Here is a 25,484-nt window from a genome sequence, read left to right as displayed (position 1 = left end):
GCTCTGGGGCGTCTGATACCAGGCAGCTGACCCACCCTGAGTGGGGCTCCTGATAAGAGACCCACCGCCTGGGGAAGGAACTTTCAGGACACACATGTGCACATACACACACACACATGCATGCATGAATGCATGCATGCACACGTGCTCAAGGTCACTGCGAGGAGCAGGGGCAGGGAGAGATCGTGGCCCCCTGCAGGAAGGGTCCCCTGTGGCCTCCCCCACAGCTGTTCTGTCTGTGGCTTTTTGCCCAAGCAGGGTCTGAACGTGGCAGGTGACAGCCAGGCAGTGGCACATCTTACTAGTCCCAAACTCAGGCACACAGGGCTGCTCCCCAGGCCTGCTGGCTCCCGGCTGAGTAGCCCTGGGTCCGAGCACAGAATCCTCAGCATGACACATGCCAAGTGTGCCCTTGGACCACACGACCACCCTGCCCTCCTCCCAAACCTGCATTTGAGTTTGGGTTTGTGATCAGCTCAGCTGGGACAAGTGACTTGGGCACATTCAAGTAGCCCAGTGAGCTGTGAATCCCCTCCCCACCGCAGCCAGTCCCATGATCCTCCAGTTCTCCGAGAGCCAGAATTATAGCTGCCAAGGTGCAGAAGGCACCTCTCAGCCCTATGTCGAAGCTGAACTTGGGGCTGACGAGTTCTCAGGACGGCGTTGTGGAAGGGAAATGTGTCAGGGAGCTGGCTCTGAGTGGTAGGACCGGCCAAGGTACCCATGGGGTCACCCTCCTACTTCCTCAGACCCCCGACTGTGAAGACGAGTCCAGTGACACCAAGAAGGAAAACACAGCCCATAGCCGGGCAATGTCCCAGGCTCGCGTGGAGTGAGCCTCAGGGGAGACTCGTAACACTGCTCGGAAAAGGGGCTCCGGGATGGCAGTGGGGACCACGAGCCCCAGGGCCATCACAACCGCCGGTTCTGAACCAGGCAGCCAGGGCGGGGGCGGGGTCCTGAGGCCCTGGCTGCAGCGTGGAGGGGGCAGGGGCAGGGGCCGTGGAGGCTGTGCCAGTGTCAGCGCTCATCCATCATGCCGGCCTCCACCAGAACTGCCCCAGGAGCACGCCCCTCAGGCAGATGGCTCCCCTCACCCCAAAATGAAGAGCTTTAATATTCAGACCACCAAAATGAAATGTCGTGGCAAATTTGATAAAAACCAAGAAGTAAAACTGACACTGAGGGAGGGAAGGGGCAAACAGAGGCTGGGACGGAAAGGCGCCCAGCATGCCTGGTGGTGGGGAAGGGTACCACACTCGTAACAAAGACACAGGAGGGGCCACACCAGCTTCAGGCTCTTCAGAAGCCAGATGCCCGAGTCCATGAGACCAAGTTCCCCAAGGCTTTCCAAGAAACAGGTTCTGCTCTGCAATGTAAACAAGGGGGTCCCGCGGGAGGGGAATTCTGCCACTGCCACCTCCTCGGAATTCGGAGATGGCTGTGATCCGGCCGCTTCCTGCCCCACTCTGATGGCTGGTCGCCGAACCTCACAGGTGACAGCAGTTAAACCGAGCCCCAGTCAAATATTAGGTAGTCCCCAGGCTACCCCTGTCCGTACTGTGAAGCTATTCTCTCACCAAACAAAGTCAGGAAAACAACTGCTCTTTTAAGAAACAGCAGTTGAAGCTATTTATTGTCATAAGACATTACGAAGGTTTCTTGGCAAACAGCTGGGAAAAACAGTGAATTACAGTTTAAATGAGAGAAACACTCTCTTGCATCACTGAAACTACTGAAAGTTTATGGAAAAGGATTTACTGGCATCAGTGCCTCTGGACTGTTGCTCATCACTGCACAACTGGAGGAGAGAAAACACCGCTTAGCGCCGGTTTTCTCTGATGCGAAGGAATGACTGTCAGCAAGCTTTAGGGCGCGGCAGACAAGCTGGGGAGCTAAGAAGAGCAAGTCAACAGCTCCCAGATGTACTGAGGACACCCTGTGGCTGGCAGTTGGGTCACTCCCAGAAGCATCTCCAAACCTGCTCAGCCTGCAGCTGGCCCAGAGGGGACAGAGAGCAAAGGAATGTGCCCGACTTTGGGACTGGTCATTGTAGGGTGCTCGTGGTAGGACGGCCTCACGTCTAGACCCAAGCACAGCCCTTCAGGAAGCATCGCCCTGCACCCCAGTCATTCCAGAGGGAGACAGGAGGAGCTGGCGGAAAGGTGTCCTCAGCAGCGGAGCCTGGTACACCGGCCACTTCCCTCCACCTCAGGTCCCTGTGTTCACGTCACGCGTGTAGTGCAGTTTTATCCAGCTATGAAGTTGGACAAAGCGTCCATCTTTAGGATGAGACTACCTTTCTTCTGGGACACTACGCACTTTCCAAGGCTTGGGAACTGGTCTGAAGCGACTCCGGCGTGTGAAGAAATGAGGGCGCCCAGGTGGACAGGAATGTGGAGGTGCCCGGGAGCCTGAGGCCCCCGAGGACACCAGTTCATTTGGTGAGGCTCCGCATGATGCTAAGGGAGGACCCTCTGTACCCGGATCCGAAGTGGTTCCAGTGGTTCAGGTAGTGGAAGAGCTGGTACAGCTGCAGGCGCTTCTCGAAGCCAGGGGCTCGGGGGATCTCGCTGTGGTAGGCAGAGTAGAAGGAGCGGCCGAAGCCCCCGAACATGCCGGCGATTGCCAGCTCGTACTCCGAGTGGCCGTAGAAAGAAGCCGGGTCAAAAATGACCGGCCCGGCGGAGTCCTCGGCGACGTTTCCTGCCCAGAGGTCCCCGTGGAGCAGGGCTGGGACGATGTCCAGGTCACGGAACAGGTCAGGGATCTTCAACTGCAGGGAGGAAACGCAGCCTCAGCAAAGCGACAGCAGGGGCACGGGAGGGACGGACATGCTCTTACAGGAAGGGCTTCACGCGCTCGGCTCAGGCAGGTGCGGGACACCCACAGTCACCCCACTAGCCGGCCTCCCGTCTGGACCCAGACCCACAGTGGCCTGTGGGGGCTGCAGGGCACAGTGGGCACAGGGCATGGCGGGGCTCCGCTCACCTGCAGAGCAGACCACAGCTCGAGGGCCTCCCTGTCCCCAGACCCCTTCTCCACCATGTCCATCTGGGGCTGAATGCGCTGCTGGGCATAGAATGCGACCCAGTCCTTCTGCCAGTCGTTCACCTGCACAGGCGACAGCGAAGGACAAAGCCAGGACTGACGGAGGGACCCCGAAGCGCAAAGAGCTGGACAGTGGGGGAGGGGTGGGGCTGAGTAGGCAGCGTGGGGCCTCACGGACGCAGTGGGACTTTGACCCTATCCCAGTAGCAGTGGGACGGTCCCTGGAGCAGAACAACACGGTCCCCTCTGAAGAGCTCCAGGCCATCGTCCTTCCATCTACACTCACACAAGACCAGAGGCCAGAGCTGGCTGGCTGGCCCTGACCTCACTGGCTCACTTCTGTCCACCACTGGCCACGGACAATCCCCTCCAGCCCCAGCCAGGCAGCTAGAGTTGCGCGCTCCAGAGTGCGATCGCGAGAAGTCCTGTGGAGTCCCGTTCAGAGGCTGTCCAGGCCACAGGCACTGGCCCTCCAGGAGGGAAGTAAGACAGACACACGAGAAGAGCAGCAGAAGGAGCAGTACGTGATGCCAAACCACGGACCGTCACGCACACGCGCATGCACCCTGACCACGCACGCACACGTGTACTTACACAGATGCATGCACTCACATACAGCCCACGAGTCAGGAGAGAAAGGGGACCCAGCGGAGCGCCTGCAGAGCAGGAGGCCCAGCTGTGGAACTGCCTGAAGTTTCCTTGAGTCCTCAGACGTCCGCCTTCCGAGAAGCTGCCTGCCTTTCCTATGACAGCTCAGCCACCACCCTAATCACGCTGCATTGGCTGGACACCAAATAGACTGCCCCAGGCTGAAATTCCCCAGGAACCAACCATGCAACCGTAAAACTGAAAGTTACAATCCCTTTGCGTTATGCTGTCTTTGAGAGCTTACTATTTAAAATAAACCATTTTTCAGGGCGGCCAGTTAGGTTATTTGGTTAGAGTGCAGTGCTAATAACACCAAGATTGCCAGTTCGATCCCCACATGGGCCACTGTGAGCTGCGCCCTCCTTAAAAAAAAAAAAAAAAAAGGATGAAAATAAACTATTTTTCTAATTTCTAATTTTCACCCCCCTTGAATCTAGCACCCTATTTTCTGGTCTTCTGCTTCTGAGCTTACCTAACATATGAGGTAGGTAAACCTCAAGTTAACGTCTTAAAAATTAAAAGAGAAAAAATTGGAGCCAAGACTTTTGCTAAATTTCACAGCCTTCCCCACCTATTTCTGAACAGCCGAGCTGAAGCGGAAACAGAGGCCAAATGCTGTGTCACTCACCTGGGGGAGGTAGCCACAGCATGTCACCACATCAAACCCAAACTGGTCCACGAAGGGCCGTTCCACCTGCCCACCTCCTCTCCCTGGAAAGCAAAAGGAAAACGAGACAGGCGACTCGTCTACCTCAAGTCCACTCTTGGAGCCCAGAGTAGCTTGGGGACTGATGTCAGCATGCCCTGCTCCACCTCATGTCCCCATCCAGAGACACGCAGAGTCCTGCTCTCCACTGCAACTAGGGACCCAAGAACAGTCTATTCCATCAGACTGAGCGATCAAGGACACCCACTACTTTCCAGGAGAGACGCCGAGAATGCTCAGAGGAGCGACGCCATGTCCAGAAACGGAGGGAAAAAATCCACCGTGACAAATCAGGACAGGACAGCAGTCAGTGACCAGGTCAGCCCCCGCCATCTGTGAAACATAAACTGCTGTGCTGTGAAACATAAACTGCTTGCATATCCTAAAGGACTGAACTACCTGTGGCTTCGAAGGCACAGAACAGGTTGAGCAATATATGTTTGTCTCGCACATGGATTCTCACAGGACAGGAGAGTGACAGAAGTCTGTCTAGAGCTGATTCTCACAGGAGTCTGTCAGGACCTATCTGTGTAGCAGGCAGATTGTCACAGGATAGGATCTGTGTATCTAGCACAGAAGATGCTCAGCTATCTGTTTCTGGTGTCAGCTGCTCTGCTTAGCAGAGTTACCATACATGCAGCACATGGATTATCAAAAGTGAAATGATGAAAACACTGGAAGACACTCTCAGTGCTAACACTGCACTAAGTTCTGGCGGTGAGGGCTGTCATTCTGAGCCTCATGTATGATTTGTCTTAGAGGAAGGCACTGGATAGAAAGCCAGAGAAACTTTGATAGAGTCTCCTCTGGGGAGTGAGAGGTCAAAGGAACCCAAATATGGTGGGATTTTGAGTCCACTAAATGTTTCCTGTCTTTCCAATGCATGGGATACAGTATTGCACTGACTGTGTTCCCACACCCCAAACATGCGACTTTGGGGTTGGTTTTCCTTTGCTTTGGCATCGACCCAGGTCTGACCCTCACATGGCTGCAGCACAGCCACACACCCAAATGTCCTCCCACGGACAGGGCCCCTCTTGGCCCACAGAATCCCATACCCACTGTGCCAGCTTCCTTCTGCAGCATCTCTCCCAGCTTCTTATTATCCAGGTGCAGAGCCGCGAGCTGGGCTCCCAGCTTGGCAGCATGACTGTGAAACCAAAAGGCAGCAATTAAGCATGACACCAACGCGGACATACATCCACCTGAAAGTTTCAGGCCACATATGGAAGGTCAGACGTGGTGAGGATACAAAGTCTCTTTGGGGGAAGCCAAGGGGAGATGACGCGCCCTGATCACTGGACGGTCTTTCCCAGCAGCACGAGCCTGCAGCCGTGGCCTGTCACCACTGCACCGAGATGCCTCTCTCCCGTTTGCCTGGGGCTGGCAGAGGACGTGCAGAACACGATGTTGGGGGGGGGGGCAGGTTCGTCCTATCACACCCTCAAAATGATACCCCCCAAATATAAGCTTCAGGTGTGAAGGAGGAAAAGCGAAGGTGCCACGACATACCCGCTCAGAGACCGCATGTCCACATGCTCCATCACTAGCATGCTGCCGCCGCCAGGGCCAGCAAGAACCTTGATGGGTTTGGGCACTTTCACCGTGTCTGTTTTCAGGATGGCGGTTAAACTTGCCATCTCACCTTCAAACATTCTTTTAGCCTGTCAGAAAAATAATGGAACGGGAAAGAGGAGGGAGTGAGATTACTTCTGGAAAGGGTCTGTGCAGACATGTTTTCTGGAGAATTACAATTTTAGATCGAGGTTCTCCTGACTGCAGACTCAAGACACAGACAGCTTTCTCGGCTGTTCGGTAGGTGACACGTTCTGAAGCTGAACGGGTGTAAAGATCATCCTGTCTAGTGAGGGACTGCATTCTTATATATCGTTGAGCCCACACTCTCCACAGGGGGAAGAGGTGGGCGGCTACCAGAAATGCCGCTTCAGGGCGGGTCTGTGTATGTGGGGCGTCCTCAGACAGCGTCTCCACCGCAGCCCTGTCCACCATGACCATAAAATCCGCTTAAACAGGCCTTACCCTGTCGCTAAAAACATCCTCACTTGTCTTTCAGGGACAACAGAACCAACTGTCATGCAGCCAAAGCATGCACAGAGGGGGACTTCTGACTTCAACAATGCCCGGAACCAAAGCTTCCCGTCCACACACACAGGACCAAAGAGCTGGGACTTGACTGGAACTCGATCGCCAGCCCGGTCCACTGTCCAGGAAGACCCTCCAACTGAAGCCGGCCACGCCAGCACTTCCGCCTACCAGCCAGTCCTGCCCTAACCCTTCAATGCCACACAAACCCTCAACTGGGGAGACAGATTCGAGCCCTGCCTCCTGTCTCACTTCACAATAAAGCCTTTTCTTTTCTCAAAAGCTGATGTCACAGCGTTGGCTCCTCCGTGCACCAGGCAACGAGCCCTTGCTCAGCCCCACCACCTGGCCCCTCAGCTGCAGGTGGCCCTCTGTCTGCATATGCCAGGAGGCTGGGTCACTTCACCTAAATGGACCAAGTTCTGTGGCATCTCCTACCTAGTACTGGAAACTGTATCATCTTGACCACCATTTCCATCCAGTGCAAAAGTCCTTGTTCCCTGGGGACTACAGCCACCGCCCTTCACCAGGTCCCCTGCTCACCACACTGTAGTCATACTTAGGAAGGCAAAGCACCCCCCCCCCCCCCGGGGAACACACCCCGCCTGCTTCCTGCAGGACAGCCCCACAGGGCCGGGCGAGCCCCATAGGGTCCCACTTTCCACCCTCATTTAGGGCCCCTCCCTGCTTCTGTGCACACACACACACACACACACACACACACAGTGCTACTGGATGGCAGCCTTCTCTTCCTTTCTCAGAGCCCCGCTTGCTCCAGCCCCGAAGCCCCCGTATGTCCGGTCACATCTGCTTGGAGCACCATCCCCGGCTTCGGCCACGTCAGCTCCTTCCAAGTCATGGCTCAGATTTCAACTCACTTATCAGTTTGATTCCTGAGAAGTCTTCCCTACTTTTCCAGACTAAATAATTCCTTCCCTTTAAAGTCTCTTTCTTTGTAAAGGACAAATGCTAGACGCATACACAGTAGAGCCCACAACTCGGGAATTCTCAGTCGGCACATCCGCGTGACTACAGCACGGTCAACATTCTGTCCCCGCCCTTGCTGTCCCCACCCTGCAGGTTTGTTTTCTCTGCTTTGTCATCTGCACACAGAGGCGGGTGGTCTGCCTCCTTTATTCCAGGCTGCATTTGCTACTGTGGTGCATCCAGTCTATCCTCACCGCTGTATAGAGCTCTGCTGTGGGAATATTCCAGAATGTGGTCACCCAGTCTAATGTTGAGGGACAGCGGGTCTTCCATTTTGGGGCCAGCATGGACATTCTTCTACATGTTCTCATAGTTACAAATTCTGTGACCTTGGGTAAGTTACATAAGCTCTCCGTGCCTCAGTTTCCTCATCTGTAAGCTGGGCTCAATGACATGATCAGCACCATGGGCTTACTGACATGATTAACTAAGTTACCAGCTAACACACAGTCCATTCTAAACATGTCATAAATATTATTATACTACCTTTAAGATCTAAAGTTGCCGAGGAGAAAGTTGAGAAGAATTTTCAGAGCATTCTCTTTAGAAGACAAAGGGAAAACAGCTGGGCCCTGGCCATCCTTTGCACTAGAGCACTGGTTTTGAAGAGTAAAGTAAGGGACAGAATCTTTAAGAAATGCAGGGAGAGGTGAAGGAAGAGGACCTATGAACCCACTAGAGGTCTGGGCTCCCCCACAGAAACAGCTACTACTACATGGTCCGAAGAGTCTAAGTACACGGAAGAACACTGCTGCTCTGGAACGGAACCAAGGCAAAAGCAGGCATCAGTTAGGATGGAGGGTTACAAAAGATCTAGAACTTAAGGGAGGAGTATGAGAGAAAACCAACTATGCAAGTCTGCAAAGGACAGATAAAAGTAATCAAGAGGTACAACTACTTAGAGCAAGTCAGTTCGAGTAGAGGCAAGGAGGAAAATGGAAGCGCTACCAAGTAGTCTTTTTTTTTTTGGCCAACATATTTGTTATTAATCTAACAAATAATTTCTTCCACAATAGCAACTGTGGTAAAAACCGCAATAACATTAGCCAACCTGCTGTCATTTTCTATGGTCTTCTAGTTAATATATTACATAGACATTTATAAACTACACAGCCATACAAATTTGTAAGCAACTAATAAATTCTGAAATGTTAGCAATATAATAAAACTACATTCTAAATAGTTTCATTTTAACTTTCCCTTTTTCCTTAAAATTTTCTTTTTATACTCATACTTCCCATTATTTTTTTCACTAGATTCCATTAAATCCTAGATTTAAATATGGCCAAAGATAAAACAAAAAATATTTGTCAACAAAATAGCTGAGTTTTACCATTGTCTAAGCCACCTAAAGCTCTTCTCTAAAAGACAATTTATTCACCCAAGGCAAACATGGGAAAAGTTAGAATCAAATCTTAGGTTCTTCATGGTTAACCTGTCAGATACATGGGAACAGCCCAGGCTCCGGTTTGAAAGGTCTAAATGCCAAAAGGTGAACTATGTCACTAGTGGAATGTCCATCAGCTGAAGAAAAACTCCAGACACACTCAGCAGTGTGTTCAACATGCAGAAGACGGGAAGTTTGAGCTGGTACAAATCAAGATAACAAGGTTTTAAGCCCTAGGCGAAGATAAAATTTTCTTTCTCATGAACGAGAATAACCTATAACTTCCCAGCTTAAATTGTATTGACTCTTGCCAATATATGAACTTGGGTTAACAGTTCTGCAGTCTTAACTAAAAGGATAAGCCACTTAATCAATTTTCCACAGACCAACTTCTTGTCAGCTAAAGATGACAGTATGTTCCACCCGAGGCTGTCACAATCATGATCCTTACCAGACATGCGTTCAACAAACATTTAGAGACAAAGTATATGGTTGTACTAAGTGTTTTGGTGGACCCAATGTTGAATTATCTCATAGCTTTTCTGTAAGTCTCTTTACTAACAAATTTAGACCTACGACTTCTACTCCTACGTTATGTGGAAGCTGAAGTACATTATGATGTTGCTATAGGACGATTTTTCTACATTATAGTCCCATTTCTGCTAAATTACACTTACAGTCTTTTGAGAACTCTGGAGAGACTAAATTCACTGAATAAAAAAATTTTCAATTTTGTTGCTCAAATATAATAAAATTCTGATATACGACGTCAGGCAAGTTAAATTATTAGAGAAGTGATTTCCATTCACCTAACACTAATGGTGAGAGGTTAAACTAAACTTTAGTGAGGAGAGTTTGAATTATTCTAAAAATGGTAAATGATTGATTATTTGTATGTGAATCTAAAGTATGTCCCTTATAAAAGTATCTGTAAGTCAGAAACAAAAATTTAAGCAGACAACTATTCGATATAATGTTAACAGGTACGCTGGGCAATAAATTCAGAGTTTTAACTTACATCTGCTTAGTTTTCTATTGAGTATAAAAGCCCAGTTAATCAACTCATTAGACTGGTCCAGGCAAGACATGAACTACAACAGGATTTAAAAGCAGTTGGTTTTAGTAGTTTTGTGGTAATCACACACGCACACACACACATACACACAAATCGGTAGAGTACTCTGCACATAGGATTTCCCCTCATAATCTTGTATAATGCACTGACAAAAGTGTCACAAGCTACAGTATTCTGAAAACTATACAAATTGAACATGACCAAATTAGAGACACCTGAAAAACTCTTATGAAGTATTTGAGAACTTCAGCTGTATTCGCAAAAAGATCAATTTTAAACTATAAAAAAAGAAAATTAATATAAAATCACAAGATTTAACAGACATCTTTGAAAAAAATCAAACTGTAACTCATTTTTCTACTTTTTTCAAATGTGTCTAAGAAAAAAAAGTACATGTAGTAATGTCCACATTTTTTAAAAAACTATTAACTTAGTGGATTTGGGGAAGAAAAAAAAAACTATACAGTATTATTGCACTCCACAAATGTGCAGAATTCCGAAGTCTGCCAGCGCTGAAAAACTGTCTTGCATTGAGGTTTTCCAAGAGGTCCAACGTGTCTGCCAAGAGAGCATCTGGTCTGTACTAACAGCTTGCCGTCTTCAGTACAGGCCTTTATTATGTCAGCCACGCTGCTCTTGCAAAAATCCCTTAATGTGAAAGAGTTTTCAGTGCTGATAGGTGGGGCTATATGACCAATGATGTGGGATTGAATCCATACGCACATTGAGCTTCATTTCATTGTCAAGAATTTGAACCAGCTGTTGCACGGATGTAAGGTGACCAGATTCCAGCTTAGACCACACAGGTACATCATTCAATGTACATTTGAATGATGATAACATCATTCAAAGTTATCTCAAATGCACCTGTCGACATACATTGGTTTTCAATCATGTTGCTCAAGAACGATCATACATGCATAAACTGTATTTTCTTGGCCCCACTGCCGGATGCTAGGAGCTTGCAAGCCAAAGAAAGCAAAAGGATCCTTGCCAACAATTATTAAGCCTATTAATACTAGTTTGAAGACTCACAGAAAAGATGCTATGTGTCTATATATTGGTTGAGGGAGGTCATTCTCTCCTTCAATGCGGATGTCTGGGTACTGTTGGCTAATAACCCGCATGCACCCCTCAACACCCACCTATAACCTCAAGAAACACAAATCTGGAATGGGAGCAGTGGCCCCGGGGTGTACTGCATCCTTAATCTCTTGCTAGGCACGCCACCCAGGTTGGTCGAGGACCACCACCGACGCCGCCACCAAGAGCAGTAGCAAAAGCCTCATCTTAACCCAGCCAGCCACTTCAGCTGCCCTCATACGGACACTGCAGCCAGCCCAAGGCCAAGCCTGAGCCGCCCAAGTAGTCTTTCTTAGAAGTCTGGAAAAAGACATTTTCACCTCCTAAAAGATGAAGCGTAAAGAGTCCTATTTTCCATCCAAACAGCAAATGTTTATGCTATGGCCAATACCTGTGCATAACTCACACAGTGTATTCCAGAGCAAGCTAGAAAATGACATATTTGGAACTAGCTACCAAAGGACTAGAAGGAACTTATCAGTAAAGTTAAGAATTAGCAAAGTATGAAGAAAATGGACTTGGATGACAAAATAAAAAGAGCCCCCAAAATAGCAGAACAATGTGTAAAAAGCATCACCAAGTGGTTCCATTTTGATCTACAAAAAATATTTGCTTCCCCTGTAATCAACACAAAGCTTGGAATGAGTACAAGCGCAGTGAAGGTGGGAATACAGGCATGACAAAGAAGGGCACCCACAAGCGGGAAAACACCCAGAGAAGCCCCACAGCAGAAAGGAAGAAAGAAATGCCACCACTACACTAGAAGTGCTTGGGCTAAGTCGATGTAGGAGTAACTTCAAGGACGAATAGTTGACAAATTCCTCTAAAAGGGACGTGGACGGGATGACATAGAGCTGATCTCTGAAGAACACAGGTTGATGATGGGTGTGGAGAGAACAAGAGCATTTCAGAAAGAGATCGTCCGTTTCGAAGGATCAAAGCACCGCCATGGTGTGTGACACGCAAGACTTGGTCCCCTAAGCACCTCAAGCACGGCGGCCTGTGCGACACGAGGCATCACTGCCTGTGGGAGCCAGGCTGGGCCTTGCAGCTACCGGCGGAGTGACCCCCCTAAACTGGGTAAAGCGACACCAAGAACCAGGAGTAAGCAGCCGTTTCAGCGGTGCCGCTCACCTATTTCCTACACAGCCCTTGACAGAAAAGTCACACCTGCACAAGGGCGGGGGGGCTGCGACGCACTGACTGCTTGTCCCCCAGATTCCTCTGTGGAAGTCGAGCCCACAGTGGGACGGTGTTAGGAGGTGGGGTGTTGGGTGCCGAGGTTTAGGGGTGGCCCCTCGTAATGGGACTAGTGCCCTTTTAAAAGAGGCCCAGAGCGCCCCCTCAGCCCTTCCGGGGTGAGGACACCCCCCGAGGCCCCCCACCCCTGGCATCACGGAAGGGGCTCGCACCAGACACCGACCGCCGGCGCCTTGCTCCCGGGCTTCCAGGCCCCGGAGCTGTGAGAAGTAAGTGCCCGCTGCTTAGCGGCTCGGTCCGTGCGGCTGCCGAGCCGCCCAGGACGACGACGGCAGCGGCTGAATTCCCCGCAATAACTCAGAACGGGTTTGACCTCTGCGAGTCCAGACACAACCCGGGGCCTGGGGCGTCCGCGCGCGACCCGTCCTTGCGCAAAAGTCGCCAAACGACGTGCATTTCCTCAAAGCGGCGGCCACATCAATCACGGGAACACCATCCACAGCTCTGCCGTCCTCACCGGCGCCCGCGGGCTGGTGCCCGCCCCGGAGACGCCCACACACAGCCTGCCGGTACAGACCAGGTCACCGAGGGCCGCGCACTGCGGCCACGGGCTGTGACGGCCCCCGTCCCGGACCTCAGACAAGGGCCCGGCTCACAAGGCCCCCGCCCGGACCCCGGACCCCGGACCCCAAACCGCGGACCCCGCCACAACGGCCCTGACCTCCGCCTTGGAGTTCACTTTCACAAACACGCGGCCTATATCCGTGTCGTAGCTCTGGCCCTGGCTAATGCACCCGCCCCCCGAGTGACCCGTGGCCTTGACGGAGCTGCAGCCCAGCTCCCGCCTCAGTAGATCCTCCATGTTCCCTGCGCGGCAACCGCGGGTCCACCTCAAGTACCGAGACGCCGGCGACCGCGCGGAGACGCGCGGGGATAGGGTGAGGGGCGGGACCGAGCCGCGGAGACGCGCGGGGATTGGGTAAGGGGCGGGACCGGGCCGCGGAGCCACACGCGGATTCGGTGAGGGGCGGGACCGGGCGGCGGGGCCGCGCGCGGATTCGGAGAGGGGCGGGACCAAGCCGCGGAGACGAGCGGGGATTGGGTAGGGGGCGGGACCAGGCCGCGGAGACGAGCGGGGATTGGGTGAGGGGCGGGATGACGTCAGGGTGAGGGCGGCACCGTGTTGCTCCTTCACAGAGTCTGGATGGTCTCCGGTGGCTTTTCCTGCACTCCGCTAGTCCTGGCCCAGCTCCTGCCCCTGACCTTGCATTTGACCTGTCCTTGACCTAGTGTGGCCCTTGCCCTGGCCTTTGCTTTGCTCCCACCCTTGTCTTACCCTGACTCTGCCCTGCCCTTGCCCACTGGCCTGCCCTTGCTCCGGGGAACAGACCCTGCTCCGGCCCACTAATCTCTGCTCTCTATTTCCTCTGCTCAGGCCGCCATCGTCCCCTTGTTTGTCAGGTCTCTTCAGCTCCAGATCTCAAGGTCAGGCGGTCACACCTCACGAGGGCTTTCCCCTACCTGGAAGTCTCCTCCAACACCCTTAGGAGTGGCACCATAGTTTTTTGTTTTGGTTTGATTTGGGGGTTTTTGCACATGATTATGCAATTAGTGTCTGTTTTTAGTGGTTTGAGGGCAGAAAAAAGTCTGCTTTGCTCCCCCAATCAGTCAGGGTTTTCCAGAGAAACCAAACCAACAGGTTGTGTGTATATAAAGAGAGATTTATTATAAGGAATCGGCTCACACAATTGTGGAGCTGGAAGACCAAAATCCACAGCGTAGGTGGGCCAGCAGGCTGGAGAGTTGTGCCCACAGAACACCCTCCCCTTTGGGGGAGGTCACAGTCTGTTCTAGGCAGGCCATCACTGAGTGGATGAGGACCCCCCACATTATGCAGGGTAATTGGCGTAACTCAGAGTCAGCCAACTTAAGTGTTAATCTCATCTGAAACAAACCTTCACAGAAACATCAAGAATAATGTTTGAACAAATATCTGGGCACCATGCCCCACATTCACCATTGTTTCCCAATGCTTAGCATGATGCACAGAATTTTAACAAATTCTTCCTGAATTTGCTAAAACAATGAACAAATAAATAATAACTGAGGCCTGGAAGGTTGAAGATTTAAGGACTAAGTACTGATGAAAAAAGTTCTGTTTGCAAATTGTTAGAACCAACCTTCCTGCTGGAAAAGACGAGAAATGCTGATTTAAGTAGTTCAAGTGTGTCTAAAAGTACTGAAGCTGACAAAAGAGCAAGGAACATGATCCCCAACTCTAGGTGATGGGAACCCAGAGCAGTATTCCTTTGTGGACATTTGCTGAACCCACTAAACAGAGCTTTTTATTTCGAGAAGGGATGGAACCTAAGTAAGAGCTTAGAGCTGGCCCAAGGCAGCAGCATGTCATGGGAGAACATTGCCCCACAAATCTGGGGCCCACGGGGAAGGACTCTCAACAAAAGGGTGAACTACAAGTAAATCTGAATTTGAACCACCCCAGAGTCCACACTTGCCTGGATATGCAGCCCAAATTCTTATCACCGGATTATCTAAGACACTCGAGTCATAACTTTAAAGTAAATAAGGAATGTAGCTCATCCAGGACTGGGAGATGCAGACAAAAAACCTCTCCGGACCAGCACACCTTCCTCCTGGATATAACAAAAGTCCGTTAACTATGTCCCAAGAACAATGACCATCATACAATTAAAAGTAACCAAATGTCATGAACTGAATGTCTCCCCGCCCCCCACCCCCATTCATATCTTGAAGCCATAGCCACGCAATGTGGCTGTTTGGAGATGGCCCCTCTAAGGAAGTGATTACGGTTAAATGAGTCATGGAGGTGAGGCCATGATCCAACAGGATTAGTGTCCTTGTAAGAGGCATGAGACTGTTCTCCCCTCTCCCTCCCCCTCCGCCGACCCCTCCCCCTCTCCCTGTGCACACACTGAGAAAAGGCCATGTGAGGACACAGCAAGGCAGCCGTCTGCACACCAGGAAGATGCCTTCACCAGGAACCAATCATGTTGGCACACTGGTCGGGGGCCTCCAGCCCCCAGAACTGTGAGCACATAAAGTTCTGTTGTTGAAGCACCCAGTCGGTGGAATTTTGTTTTGGCAGCCCTAGTGGACTAAGACACCCAGCACGCAAGTCACCATGAGTATCTACACAACAGACGTGATAACTCAGGTTCTGGCATTTTCAGACACACATGATGGGCTGTAACTATGCCTACTATGTTTAAGGAAATAAAAGCCAAGCTTGAGAATATCTACAAGGAAGAAAAACCTATAAAAAGTGACTAAACAGATTTTATGAAGAACAAAAAAGAGCTTTTAGAAGTTAAAAACAGTGCGGCCCTGCGGTTCAGGTGGTTGGAGCGCCGCGGCTCCTAACGCCGAGGTCGCCAGTTCGATTCCCACATGGACCAGGGAGCTGCGCCCTCTACAGTTAAAATTGTGAACAACAGCTGTCAATGGAGCTGGGCTGCCTTGAGCAGCCGGAAGTTGGCATGAGCTGCTGTGAGCGGCCGACTCATGACTGGCGACTGGCAACCAACTGCCTCGGTGGTCGGGGAAGCACAAGGCTCCTAATACTAGCATGGGCCAGGGAGCTGTGTCCTACACAACTCGACTGAGAAACAACGGCTTGAACTGGAGTGGCGAGGAGGTGGAAGAAAGGATGGGGGAAAAATGAAGTAAAAAATTTAGTGGATGAACAGAAACATTTTTGGAAATAGAAACAAATCAAGCCTCGGGACTTTGGGACAACATAAAAAGGTGTGAGTTGATGGTTCCCAGAAAAGAGAAAGACATTAAAAATAAATTTTTAAAAAAAAAATAATGGTTGAAAATGTCCCAAATTTGGTGAGACATAGATTTAAAGACTCACAAAGTTCGATGAACCCCAAATAGGACAAACTCAAAGGAAACAATATCAAGACACACCTTTGACTACTGGAACTGATGAGTTTATCGTGAAGACAGCCAAAGTGTCATTCTAACGGCGCAACAATTTGAATATCTAGATTTCTTACCAGAAACCACGGAGGCCATTTGACTGGAAAATTTGAAAGGCTGAGAGTAACTGTAGAATACTATATCACTCTAGAATACTATATCCGTAGACAATATCAGGCATGCAGAGGGAATAAAGATAGATAGGGGAAGTCAAAACTAAGAATTCTTAATCAGTAAAGCTGCTCAAAAAGAAATGCTAAAGGAAGTTCTTGAGGCGAAAAGTAAATAATAGAAACTTGGAACTTCAGGAATGAAGAAGGAGATCGACAGAAATGGTAAATATCTGGGCAAATATAATAAACTAATTCTTCCTCTTAAGTTCTTCAACATGTCTGACTTTTCAATGAAAAAGTTTTAACATCGCCCTGCAGGTTCTCAATATATAAAAATGTAACATTGACAAAGATACAATATAAGGAGGAAGGTCAAGGTGTGTGAGGTTTCTATATTTCACATGAAGTGGCAAAACATTAATTCTGAAGTCAACAGGAAAGTTAGCCTTGGAGACTGTAATCACTAATAATACCTAAAAGATCAAGCAAAAACCATTTTCAAATGCCGGGACCTCAGAGATATTACAGGTTCAATTCCAGTCCCCTGCAATAAAGCAAATAGCACAATTGAGTGAACCACATGAAGTTTTGGTTTCCAAGTGCATATAAAAAATTGACACTGTGCTATGGTCCATTAAGTGTGCTAAAATAAGCGTCTAAAAAAACAATGGACATATCATAGTCAAAAATGCTTTATCGTGCAAAAAATCTAACCGTGACCTGAGCCTTCAGTGAGTTGTAAACTTTTTGCCTCGAAAATGCAGAACCTGCCAAGTATAGTAAAGTGAAGCACAATAACCGAGCTATGCCTGCAATTCAACAAAAGGCAGGGAACAGGGATCCAAAGGGAAGGGAGAAGGAAACGAGCACAAACCTCACGGATAAGCAGGAAAGCTCCCGGTCGGTTTGATGAGGAGGGTTGTCTGGCCAGGGGCCTTTGTTTGTGCGAGTGGAACCTGCCGTTCGGCCATCCCAGGCCTTCCCAGCTGACCTGACTGTCCAGCAGCACGTAATACTGACCCCTAAGGTCAGGCCTTATACCACACCCCACCAGCTGAAAGGATAATAAAGGAATCCTATGAAAAACTAAACTTGACAACTCCGATGGAAGAGACTAATTCCTTGAAATACATAAACTATCAACATTTCCTAAAGAATAATTAGATAACCTGAATAGGCTCAGTTATGAAAGAAATTGAATTTGTAATTCAAATGCTCCCGACACAGGAAGCGTAAGGAATGATGTCGTGGAGATGGCAGAGCAGAAGCTCCAGGTATTGGGGGGAGGTCCCCCCACCAAATCAACTAGTGAGCTTGCAGAAACCGTCTGAATAAACTATTGGAACTATGGAGTCTGCTCAGACACTTGAACATCCAGGGCAGTGTTCGACCGAGGATAGGGAATTTCAGTGAATTCTGGCCTTTCAGGTAGCGGCTACCATGTCCCATCATTCAGCCCAGAGCAGGGAGCCATGGGGACAGCCTCTCACGTTCCTGGTGCAACTTGCTGAAGCCAGGGTGGACAACAGGGACTTTTCCCTCCAAAAGTTGGAGTTGTGTGTTTTAATCTTCCTGGTGGTTTGCTGAGGGGCTGGTTCAGAAGCTGCTCATTATGTCATTCCCCACAATTCAAGCAGCTTCTCTGGCAGCATAGGTGGAGGGGATTTAAAAAAGCTTTCTTGGGGCCGGCCCGGTGGCTCAGGCGGTTGGAGCTCCGTGCTCCTAACGCCAAAGGCTGCCAGTTCGATTCCCACATGGGCCAGTAGGGCTCTAAACCACGAGGTAGCCTGTTCCACTCCTCGACTCCCACAAGGGATGGTGGGCAGTGCCCCCTGCTACTAACAACAGCAACTGGACCTGGAGCTGAGCTGCGCCCTCCACAGCTAAGATTGAAAGGACAACAACTTGACTTGGAAAAAGTCCTGGAAGTACACACTGTTCCGCAATAAAATCCTGTTCTCCTTCCCCAATAAAATCTTTAATAAATAAATAATAAACAAACTAAAAAGGCTTTCTTTCAAGGCTATAAAAAATAAAAAATTTTGTGGATCTAGGAATTAAAGGAAATCTCCGACAAATTGGAGACACAAACTAAAGGAACAGACTTCTGTCAAAACACGACAAGATATATAGTCTTTGCAAAATAGTTTAGAAAAGTCACTGAACAAACGCACAACACCACCCTTCCTCAAGCAACAACAGCAGTCCTTGGGAGAGGGGGAGAACCTGATTTCCAGAGTCAACCATGCTACAATATTCAAAATGTCTAGCTGTCAACAAAAATTACAAAACACAGAAAGGAACAGAAAATTATGGGCTATTCACATGAAAAAAAAATTGACAGAAACCATCTGTGAGGAAGCCCAGTAAATGAACTTACTAGACAAAGACTTTAATTGTCTTACATATGCTCAAAGAACTGATGGAAACTATGGCCAAAGAATGGAAAGAAATCAGAACCATGTATGGACAAGTAGGGAAATCAAAAAAGAGAAATTATTAAAAGGAAACAAATAGAAAATTTGGAGCTGAAAAATACAATAGCTGAAAAAACAAATTCACTGCGGGGGTTCAACAGCAGATTTGAGCAGGCAGCAGAAAGAATCAGTGAACTCAAAGATAGAGTAATTGAAATAACCCAATCTAATCAGAAGAAAAAAGAATTTAAAAACTGAACGGCACCTAAGGGACCTATGGGATGCCATCTAGTATACCAACATATGTTCTATGAGAACTCCAGAAGGAAAAAGAGAGAAATGGGCAAAAAAATATTTGAAATATGGTTGAGAACTCCCCAAAAATAATGAAGCATGAATCTACACATCCAAGTAGCAAAATAGAACTCAAGCAGGAAAAACTTAGAGATCCAAAGCTTACATCAAACTCAGTGGTAAAAGAAAGCTTTTCCACTTAGGTCAAGGAAAACACAAAAACACCTTTCACGATTGTTGTTCAACATGTACTGGAAGTGTTAGCCAAAGCAATTGAGGAAGAAAAATAAAATACACCTAAATTGGAAAGGAAGAAGTAAAACTATCTTTATTTGCTAATGACATGAATGTATAGAAATCCCCTAGAACACACACACACACACACACACACACACACACACACACACTCACTCACTCACTACTAGAGCTAGGAAACGAATTCAGCGAGGGTATAGTGTATAAGATCAAGACACAAAAATCACTTGTATGTCTATTAACTAGCAGTGAACAATCCAAAAGTAAATTAAGAAAACCCATTTACTAGAGCATCCAACAGAATAAAATACCTATGAATGAATTCAACTAAGGAGATGAAAGATTTATATACTCAAAACTACAAACCATTGCTGATAGAAATTTAAAAGACCTAAATAGATGCAAAGATACCCTCAGTTCATCAGTAGGAAGACTGAAAGTGGTTCAAATGGCAACTCGCCAAAGCCGTCTACAGATTCAGTACAACCCCTCTCAATTCCAATGGGCTTTCTTGCAGGAATGGAAAAGCCAGTCTTCAAATTCATAAGAAAATGTAAGGGGCCCGAAATAGCTAGAACAATGTTGGGGGAAATAATTGGAGGACTCACACATCCTGATTTCAAATCTTCCTACAAAGCTACAGTCATCAAACCAGTGTGGTTTTGGCCTAAGGACAGACGTGCATTCCAATGGGACAGAATTCAATCAGAGTCTAGAAATAAACCCAAACATCTCTGGCCAACTGACTTGCAACAAGGGTGTCCAGACCATTCAATGGGGAAAAGAATAGTCTTTTCAACAAATGAATAACCACACGCAAAAGAATGAAGTTGGAATCTTACCTCATTTCATAGAAAACATTTAATTAAGAATGGATTTCTTAGCAGGTGAGTGAACTAAATAGAAGAGCTGAAACTATAAAATTACTGGAAGAAAATATAGGGGTAAATATTCATGACCTCAGACTTAGCAACGGATTAAGTTTGACACCAGAAGTATCAGCAATAACAACAAAAGACATCAAGTGAGCTGCATAAAAATTAAAAACATTCGTGCATCGAAGGCTACTATCAAGAATGTGCAAAGGCACATACAGAATGGGAGGAAAGTCTGCAAGTCATAGCTAATACGGTCTAGTATCCAAAATATATTGAAGTTCTCTTAGAACTCAACAACAAAAATCCAATTTAAAAATTGGCAAATGCAGCTGTGACGCCGGCCACAACATGGATGAACCTTGAAGACATGCTGAGTGAATAAGCCAGACTCCAAAGGACAAATATTGTATCATTCCACTTATATGAGGTCCCTAGAGGGGACCTCATAAGGACAGTACGTGAAACAGGTTACCAGGGCTGAGTGTGGAGAGGGGGCATATTTGCTTAATGGGCCCAGTTTCAGTTTAGGATAATGAAAAATGCTGGAGATGGAGACAACACTGAATGTAATTAATGTGACTGAACTGTACACAGAAATGGTTAAGATGGCAAATTGTTACATATGTTTTACAATAAAAAAAAATTGTGGAAAGGACTTGAGTAGACATTTCTCCAAAGCACAGACACCAACAACTGACAGGCACATGACAAGTCGCTGAACGTCATGGGTCATTAAGGAAATGCAAACCCACTTCTCACCCACTAGGATGGCGTCGATGGTGAAAATGGGAGACAGGTGTTGGCGAGGATGTGGGGACACGGGAACGAACGCTCGGCACTGCTGGTGGGGACGTCAAACGTACAGCTGCTGTGCCAGACGGTGTGACAGTTCCCCATGGAATTGCCCAGTGCCCCAGCAAAGTCCACGCCTAGTGTGCACCCCAGCAAAGTGTGCAGCCCAAAATGAAAACACGTCCAGAGAAGCTTTCCAGGGAGGTTCACAGCACCCCGTTCACAACCGCCAAAAGTGGAACCAACCCAGTGCCCAGCAGCAGGTGAGTGGTCACCAAATACGATCTGTCTGCACAACGGGGGTGACTCAGCTGCAGAGAAGAACGAAGCTCAGACGCGCCACAGCCTGGGTGAGTCCTGGAACATCGTCCTAAGTGGAAGACGCCAGATGCAGAAGGTCACACTGTGTGATTAGTTCCATACGACATCTAGAACAGGAAATCCAGAACAAAAGCAGGTGAGTGGTTACAAAGTGGGGACATGGGGGAAATGGGGATGATTTCTTAACAGGTCCTGGGTATTCTGGGGGGGTGAGGAAGTTGTGAAACTAGAGAAGATGGCAGCTGCCCAACATGGTGAATACACTAAGTGCCGCTGAGTATGCACTTTACAACGGTTAATTGTATGTTGAGTTTCACCTCAATAAAAACAAAGAAAACTCCAGGCCTAGATATCACTAGCAAATTCTACCCTACGTGGAAGAAAATACCTTCCTGAGCTGCAAGTTGCGCAGGTGCGGCTGCAGAGGACCTGCCCTGTGGCCTCAGGGGACGGCAGGCACCTAAGCCCTTGGGCAGTTCGTACAAAGTCACTCCTTTGAGCAGTCTCACTCTTGACAATTTGTCCAGAACAATGAAGACGTACGTTCACCCACAAACCTCTGTCTGAATGTTTAGAGCAGCATTACTCACCATCTCCCACATCTGGGAGTATTCCGTGTCCTTCGGTGACTGAAGGGGTGAACACAGCGGCACCACTGGCTGTGGCAGGAATGGACGAGTGACACACACGCAGCACAGGTGAATCAAAGGCCACTCCGGAGTCTTCTACTCTGTGTTATGGCCGAAATGTGTCCCCCAAATAGGTGCAGTCCTAACCCTGGACCTGGGACATGCGTCTTGGCAGATGTGATCCAGGCAAGATGATGTCACCAGGGTGAGCTCTAGGGTAGTGTCTATCCCTGAGAGAGGAAGGGAGACAGTGTAACAATGGAGACAGAGGTTGGCATGACCCATCTCCACGTCAGGAACTGCTGGCAACCCAGCAGCTAGAACAGAGGTGTGGGACAGACACGCTGTCCCCGAGTGCCGAGGGTAACCCGCCCCACCATCCCCGATTGGACTTGTGCCGGCAGAGCCGTAGAGAATACTTCCAGATGTCTTAAGTAGCCATTTGTGCTAATTTGTTACAAGAGCACTAGGAAACTGATACACTGTGAGATTTCATTCACGACTTTCTGAAAAAGTCAAAAATCTAGAGACTTAAGTCAGTGGTGGCAGCAGGAGACAGGGGTGACTACAAAGGGAGAGTACTAGGGGACTGTGGCCACATGACTCTAGCCATCCATTAAAACTGTACACCGGGGCGGCCAGGAGGCTCAGTTGGTTAGAGCGCAAGCTCTCAACAACCGGGTTGCCGGTTCAATTCCCACATGGGATGGTGGGCTGTGCCCCCTGCATCTAAAGATTAAAAACGGCGACTGGACTTGGAGCTGAGCTTCACCCTACACAACTAGTCTGAAGGACGACGACTTGGAGCTGATGAGCCCTGGAAAAACACACTGTTCCCCAATACTTTTCCCACCCCTCCCCCCAAAAAGCTGTACACCCTCCAAAAGAAAGTATACGGGAATTTTAAAAGAATGAAATGCTAAAATTATCCCACCTGAGATACTGGTTGGTGAACAGTACGGGACTTCGGTATATCACGGCAGCCAGTCTCAGCCCTGTTGTGGGACAGGTGGTTCAGAGGGCTGGTTCTGCAAGGGGAAACACGGAAAGCTGCCTCCCCCGTACCAGGCAGCCCCTCTGTCCTTGGAGACCCTCTGGCTAAAAACAACGCGGTGTTTACGACATGGATAGAACTTGGAAATGTTACGCTAAAAGAAAGGAGCCCAGCAGCTCACCTCCTATGACCCCACACGTGACATGTCCCAAACAAGCAAATCTACAGACAGCAAGGAAGGCTGGGGGAGGGGAGGCTGGGCAGTGACTACCAGTAACTAGGGTTGCCGCTTGGGGTGACTAGAACGTTCTGGAACTCTATGGGATGGCCCCACACGTGGCAAGTGCACTAAGTGTGAGGGACCAAGCTCTTTCAAATGGTCAATGTGGTCAGTTGCATGTGTTTAACCACAATAAGCAGTTTTGCCCGGAGGAAGGTGGGAGGAAGGTGGGGGAGGATGTGATTTGCATGCTGAGCTGACGCCTCCACTGACCTGACAAGGCCAGAAAAACAAAAGAGGCCGGGTTGGGGTCGCCCCCTCACGGTCCCTGGGCACTGAGGAGCTGGGAGCCGTGCCCCCAGTGCTGACGACAGGTCCTCCCCTCTGGTCGGGAGGCCGGCCACGGCGGGAGTGCAGTGTCCTCCGTGGGGCACAGCACACTGCAGACACCACGGGCCACGCAGGACCTCACGTCCCTGACTACAAGTTCTCCCGGTTCCGGACTGAAGGCCCTGAAGCAGCACTGCTATGAACAGCCTGCCCGGTACCGTAAAGGACCATGGCAGAGCCAATCCTGGCACAGGCACGTTTGCTTTGGAGCTCCCTCTGCCCCCCCACCCCCACCCCCATTAAAAATAAAACCTCTAAAACACCACGGTGATGCCCCATCAGATTAGAGACTGAGGTCTCGAACCATGGTTTTACCTGTTCTCTGCGGCCAGGGGAAGTGGTCTCCGTGAGGCTGCAAAGGCTGTGGGGTGGCTCCCACTATGGGCATGACACGCACTCCTCCCCAGGGGACCATTTTTGGAAAGCTCTGAGACACATGCACTGACCTTCGAAAGAGCAGAACGTTTAACACAAAATAGCCCTTTTAACTAAAATGCCACGTTTGGAAATGGAGCAACAGTAGACAATACTTCCCCTGAATTAGAAACATAACTTGTTTTTGGTCTCAATTTTGAAAACAGAAAATTTTTACATCCTTGTCTTCACATCAAGTTGGTCTCATTGGTGGCCATGACTTCTGCCGACAGGTAGATATGTCCTTGGACATCACGGGCTCTGAAGGGTAGGAAGCGCCTGCCACTGAAACAGCCATTGGACAGTCATGTCCAGTGGGTACCGACAGGACAGGCCTCTGTCAGTACAGAAGCTGACAGCTGGACAGAACGGACACGTCAAGTTCTGCCCCTTATAGGTGTTGAAACAGGTAGGAAATGCCGTTATTTTCTGGAGTCCCATGTCCGCGTTGAAGGTCACCGTCTCCACCTACCCGTGACAGGCTCTGAGATAAGTGGTCCTCATGAGCTCACACTCAGAAGACTTAAGCTCCCATCACAGGGACCTGACTTGATGACAGAAATCTGGCTGCCGGTGGCCGGGATGAAAAGCCTAAGAGCTGTGAGCTTCCGTGCTCAGCTGTCAGAGCCCGTGTGGGTGGGAAGTCATGGCCTCTGTAGACAATGGTACCCTATTTTAAAACAACAGGGAAAACACTTTTAAAAAATCCACGAATAGCCTCAGTGACCAGTGAGTGTGAGGCTATGAAAGGTTACACGTGTGTACTTGAATCCCAAAAGGAGACAACAAAAGACAGTGGAGGGAATAATGGCTGACATTTTTCAAATTTGATGAGCCATAAATTTACAGATTCAAGCTCAATAAGCCCCCTGCTTGGTACATACAAAGAAAGCCACATGTAGGTTTATCATAGTTTTCCAAATTGTAATTTTGTAAAACAATTACTATCATTCGAAACAGAACATAGGAAGGACGAGAGATCCAAAGCTGCTTTCCACACGAGTTGAATATCAACTTAACGTCAAGTAAAAATAAGCAACTGTGAGTGGCATTTAGGTTTTCTTCTGAGATGTTAATGGCATTCGTGTCGGGAGAAAATGGTTACCACATCCTGGGACATTCTGTCCCCCAGCACGTGAGAATCAATCACTTCTGCACTGTCTTCAGCTCTTTGTCCAGACACTTGAAAGTTCCCCAGGAAGAAAACAATGCTTAGGATCAGCAGAGCCATCGCTCGCAAGTTCAGGTCTCCGTGAAGCAGTACCCACAGCAGTGGCTGCACCATCGTCAGTTGGTAAGTGCTGCTGTCACAGGGCAACAGTCCACTTTTAATCCAAAACAGAACGCTTGCAAGAGGGCAGCGTGCTGAACAGGATGGGACACCAGGAGAGACAGTGGCAGAAATCAGGACAGTGAGAAGCACGGCAGAAGCGATGAAAACAAAACCCGTAGAAAAGCACCCAGGGAAAAATGCTGCTTTAATAAGGAGGGGGTGACAGCTTAGCCCGCGTGAAGTCAAGGCGTGTGTGTACAGCGAAGTAAGGGTCCTCACGTTGGGATA

At 48.9% G+C, this 25,484-nt stretch overlaps 1 protein-coding gene, 1 long non-coding RNA gene and 1 pseudogene across 5 annotated transcripts; all 3 read right to left on the bottom strand.

The window, feature by feature from the left end:
- Nucleotides 1–1,589: 1,589 nt before the first annotated feature.
- On the bottom strand, nucleotides 1,590–13,172 carry FN3KRP (fructosamine 3 kinase related protein). 4 transcript variants are annotated; one of them, XM_033091009.1, is made up of 6 exons: nucleotides 12,962–13,172; nucleotides 5,918–6,069; nucleotides 5,464–5,555; nucleotides 4,328–4,410; nucleotides 2,992–3,114; nucleotides 1,590–2,776 (listed from the first exon to the last, which is right to left on the bottom strand). In XM_033091009.1, exons 1-6 carry the CDS (start codon nucleotides 13,100–13,102, stop codon nucleotides 2,438–2,440), a joined length of 930 nt encoding a protein of 309 aa, XP_032946900.1. In that variant the 5' UTR covers nucleotides 13,103–13,172; the 3' UTR covers nucleotides 1,590–2,437. The 4 variants fall into 4 exon arrangements, with proteins under 4 accessions (XP_032946900.1, XP_032946904.1, XP_032946903.1 ...); XM_033091013.1 differs by lacking the exon at nucleotides 12,962–13,172 and adding an exon at nucleotides 12,614–12,875; XM_033091012.1 differs by lacking the exon at nucleotides 12,962–13,172 and adding an exon at nucleotides 7,387–7,561.
- LOC117013658 (thioredoxin reductase-like selenoprotein T) lies at nucleotides 10,449–12,604 on the bottom strand (annotated as a pseudogene).
- A 7,944-nt stretch (nucleotides 13,173–21,116) lies between the features above and the next one.
- LOC117012732 (uncharacterized) lies at nucleotides 21,117–25,399 on the bottom strand. The gene is made up of 4 exons (XR_004421225.1): nucleotides 23,825–25,399; nucleotides 22,840–22,933; nucleotides 21,867–22,129; nucleotides 21,117–21,383 (listed from the first exon to the last, which is right to left on the bottom strand). It is a non-coding gene; the product is annotated as an uncharacterized LOC117012732 (long non-coding RNA).
- Between the last annotated feature and the right edge of the window lie 85 nt (nucleotides 25,400–25,484).

This window comes from Rhinolophus ferrumequinum, chromosome 21, assembly GCF_004115265.2.
Source record: "Rhinolophus ferrumequinum isolate MPI-CBG mRhiFer1 chromosome 21, mRhiFer1_v1.p, whole genome shotgun sequence".
Taxonomy (NCBI): Eukaryota; Metazoa; Chordata; class Mammalia; order Chiroptera; family Rhinolophidae; genus Rhinolophus; species Rhinolophus ferrumequinum.
This window is presented reverse-complemented; position numbering and strand designations above follow the sequence as displayed.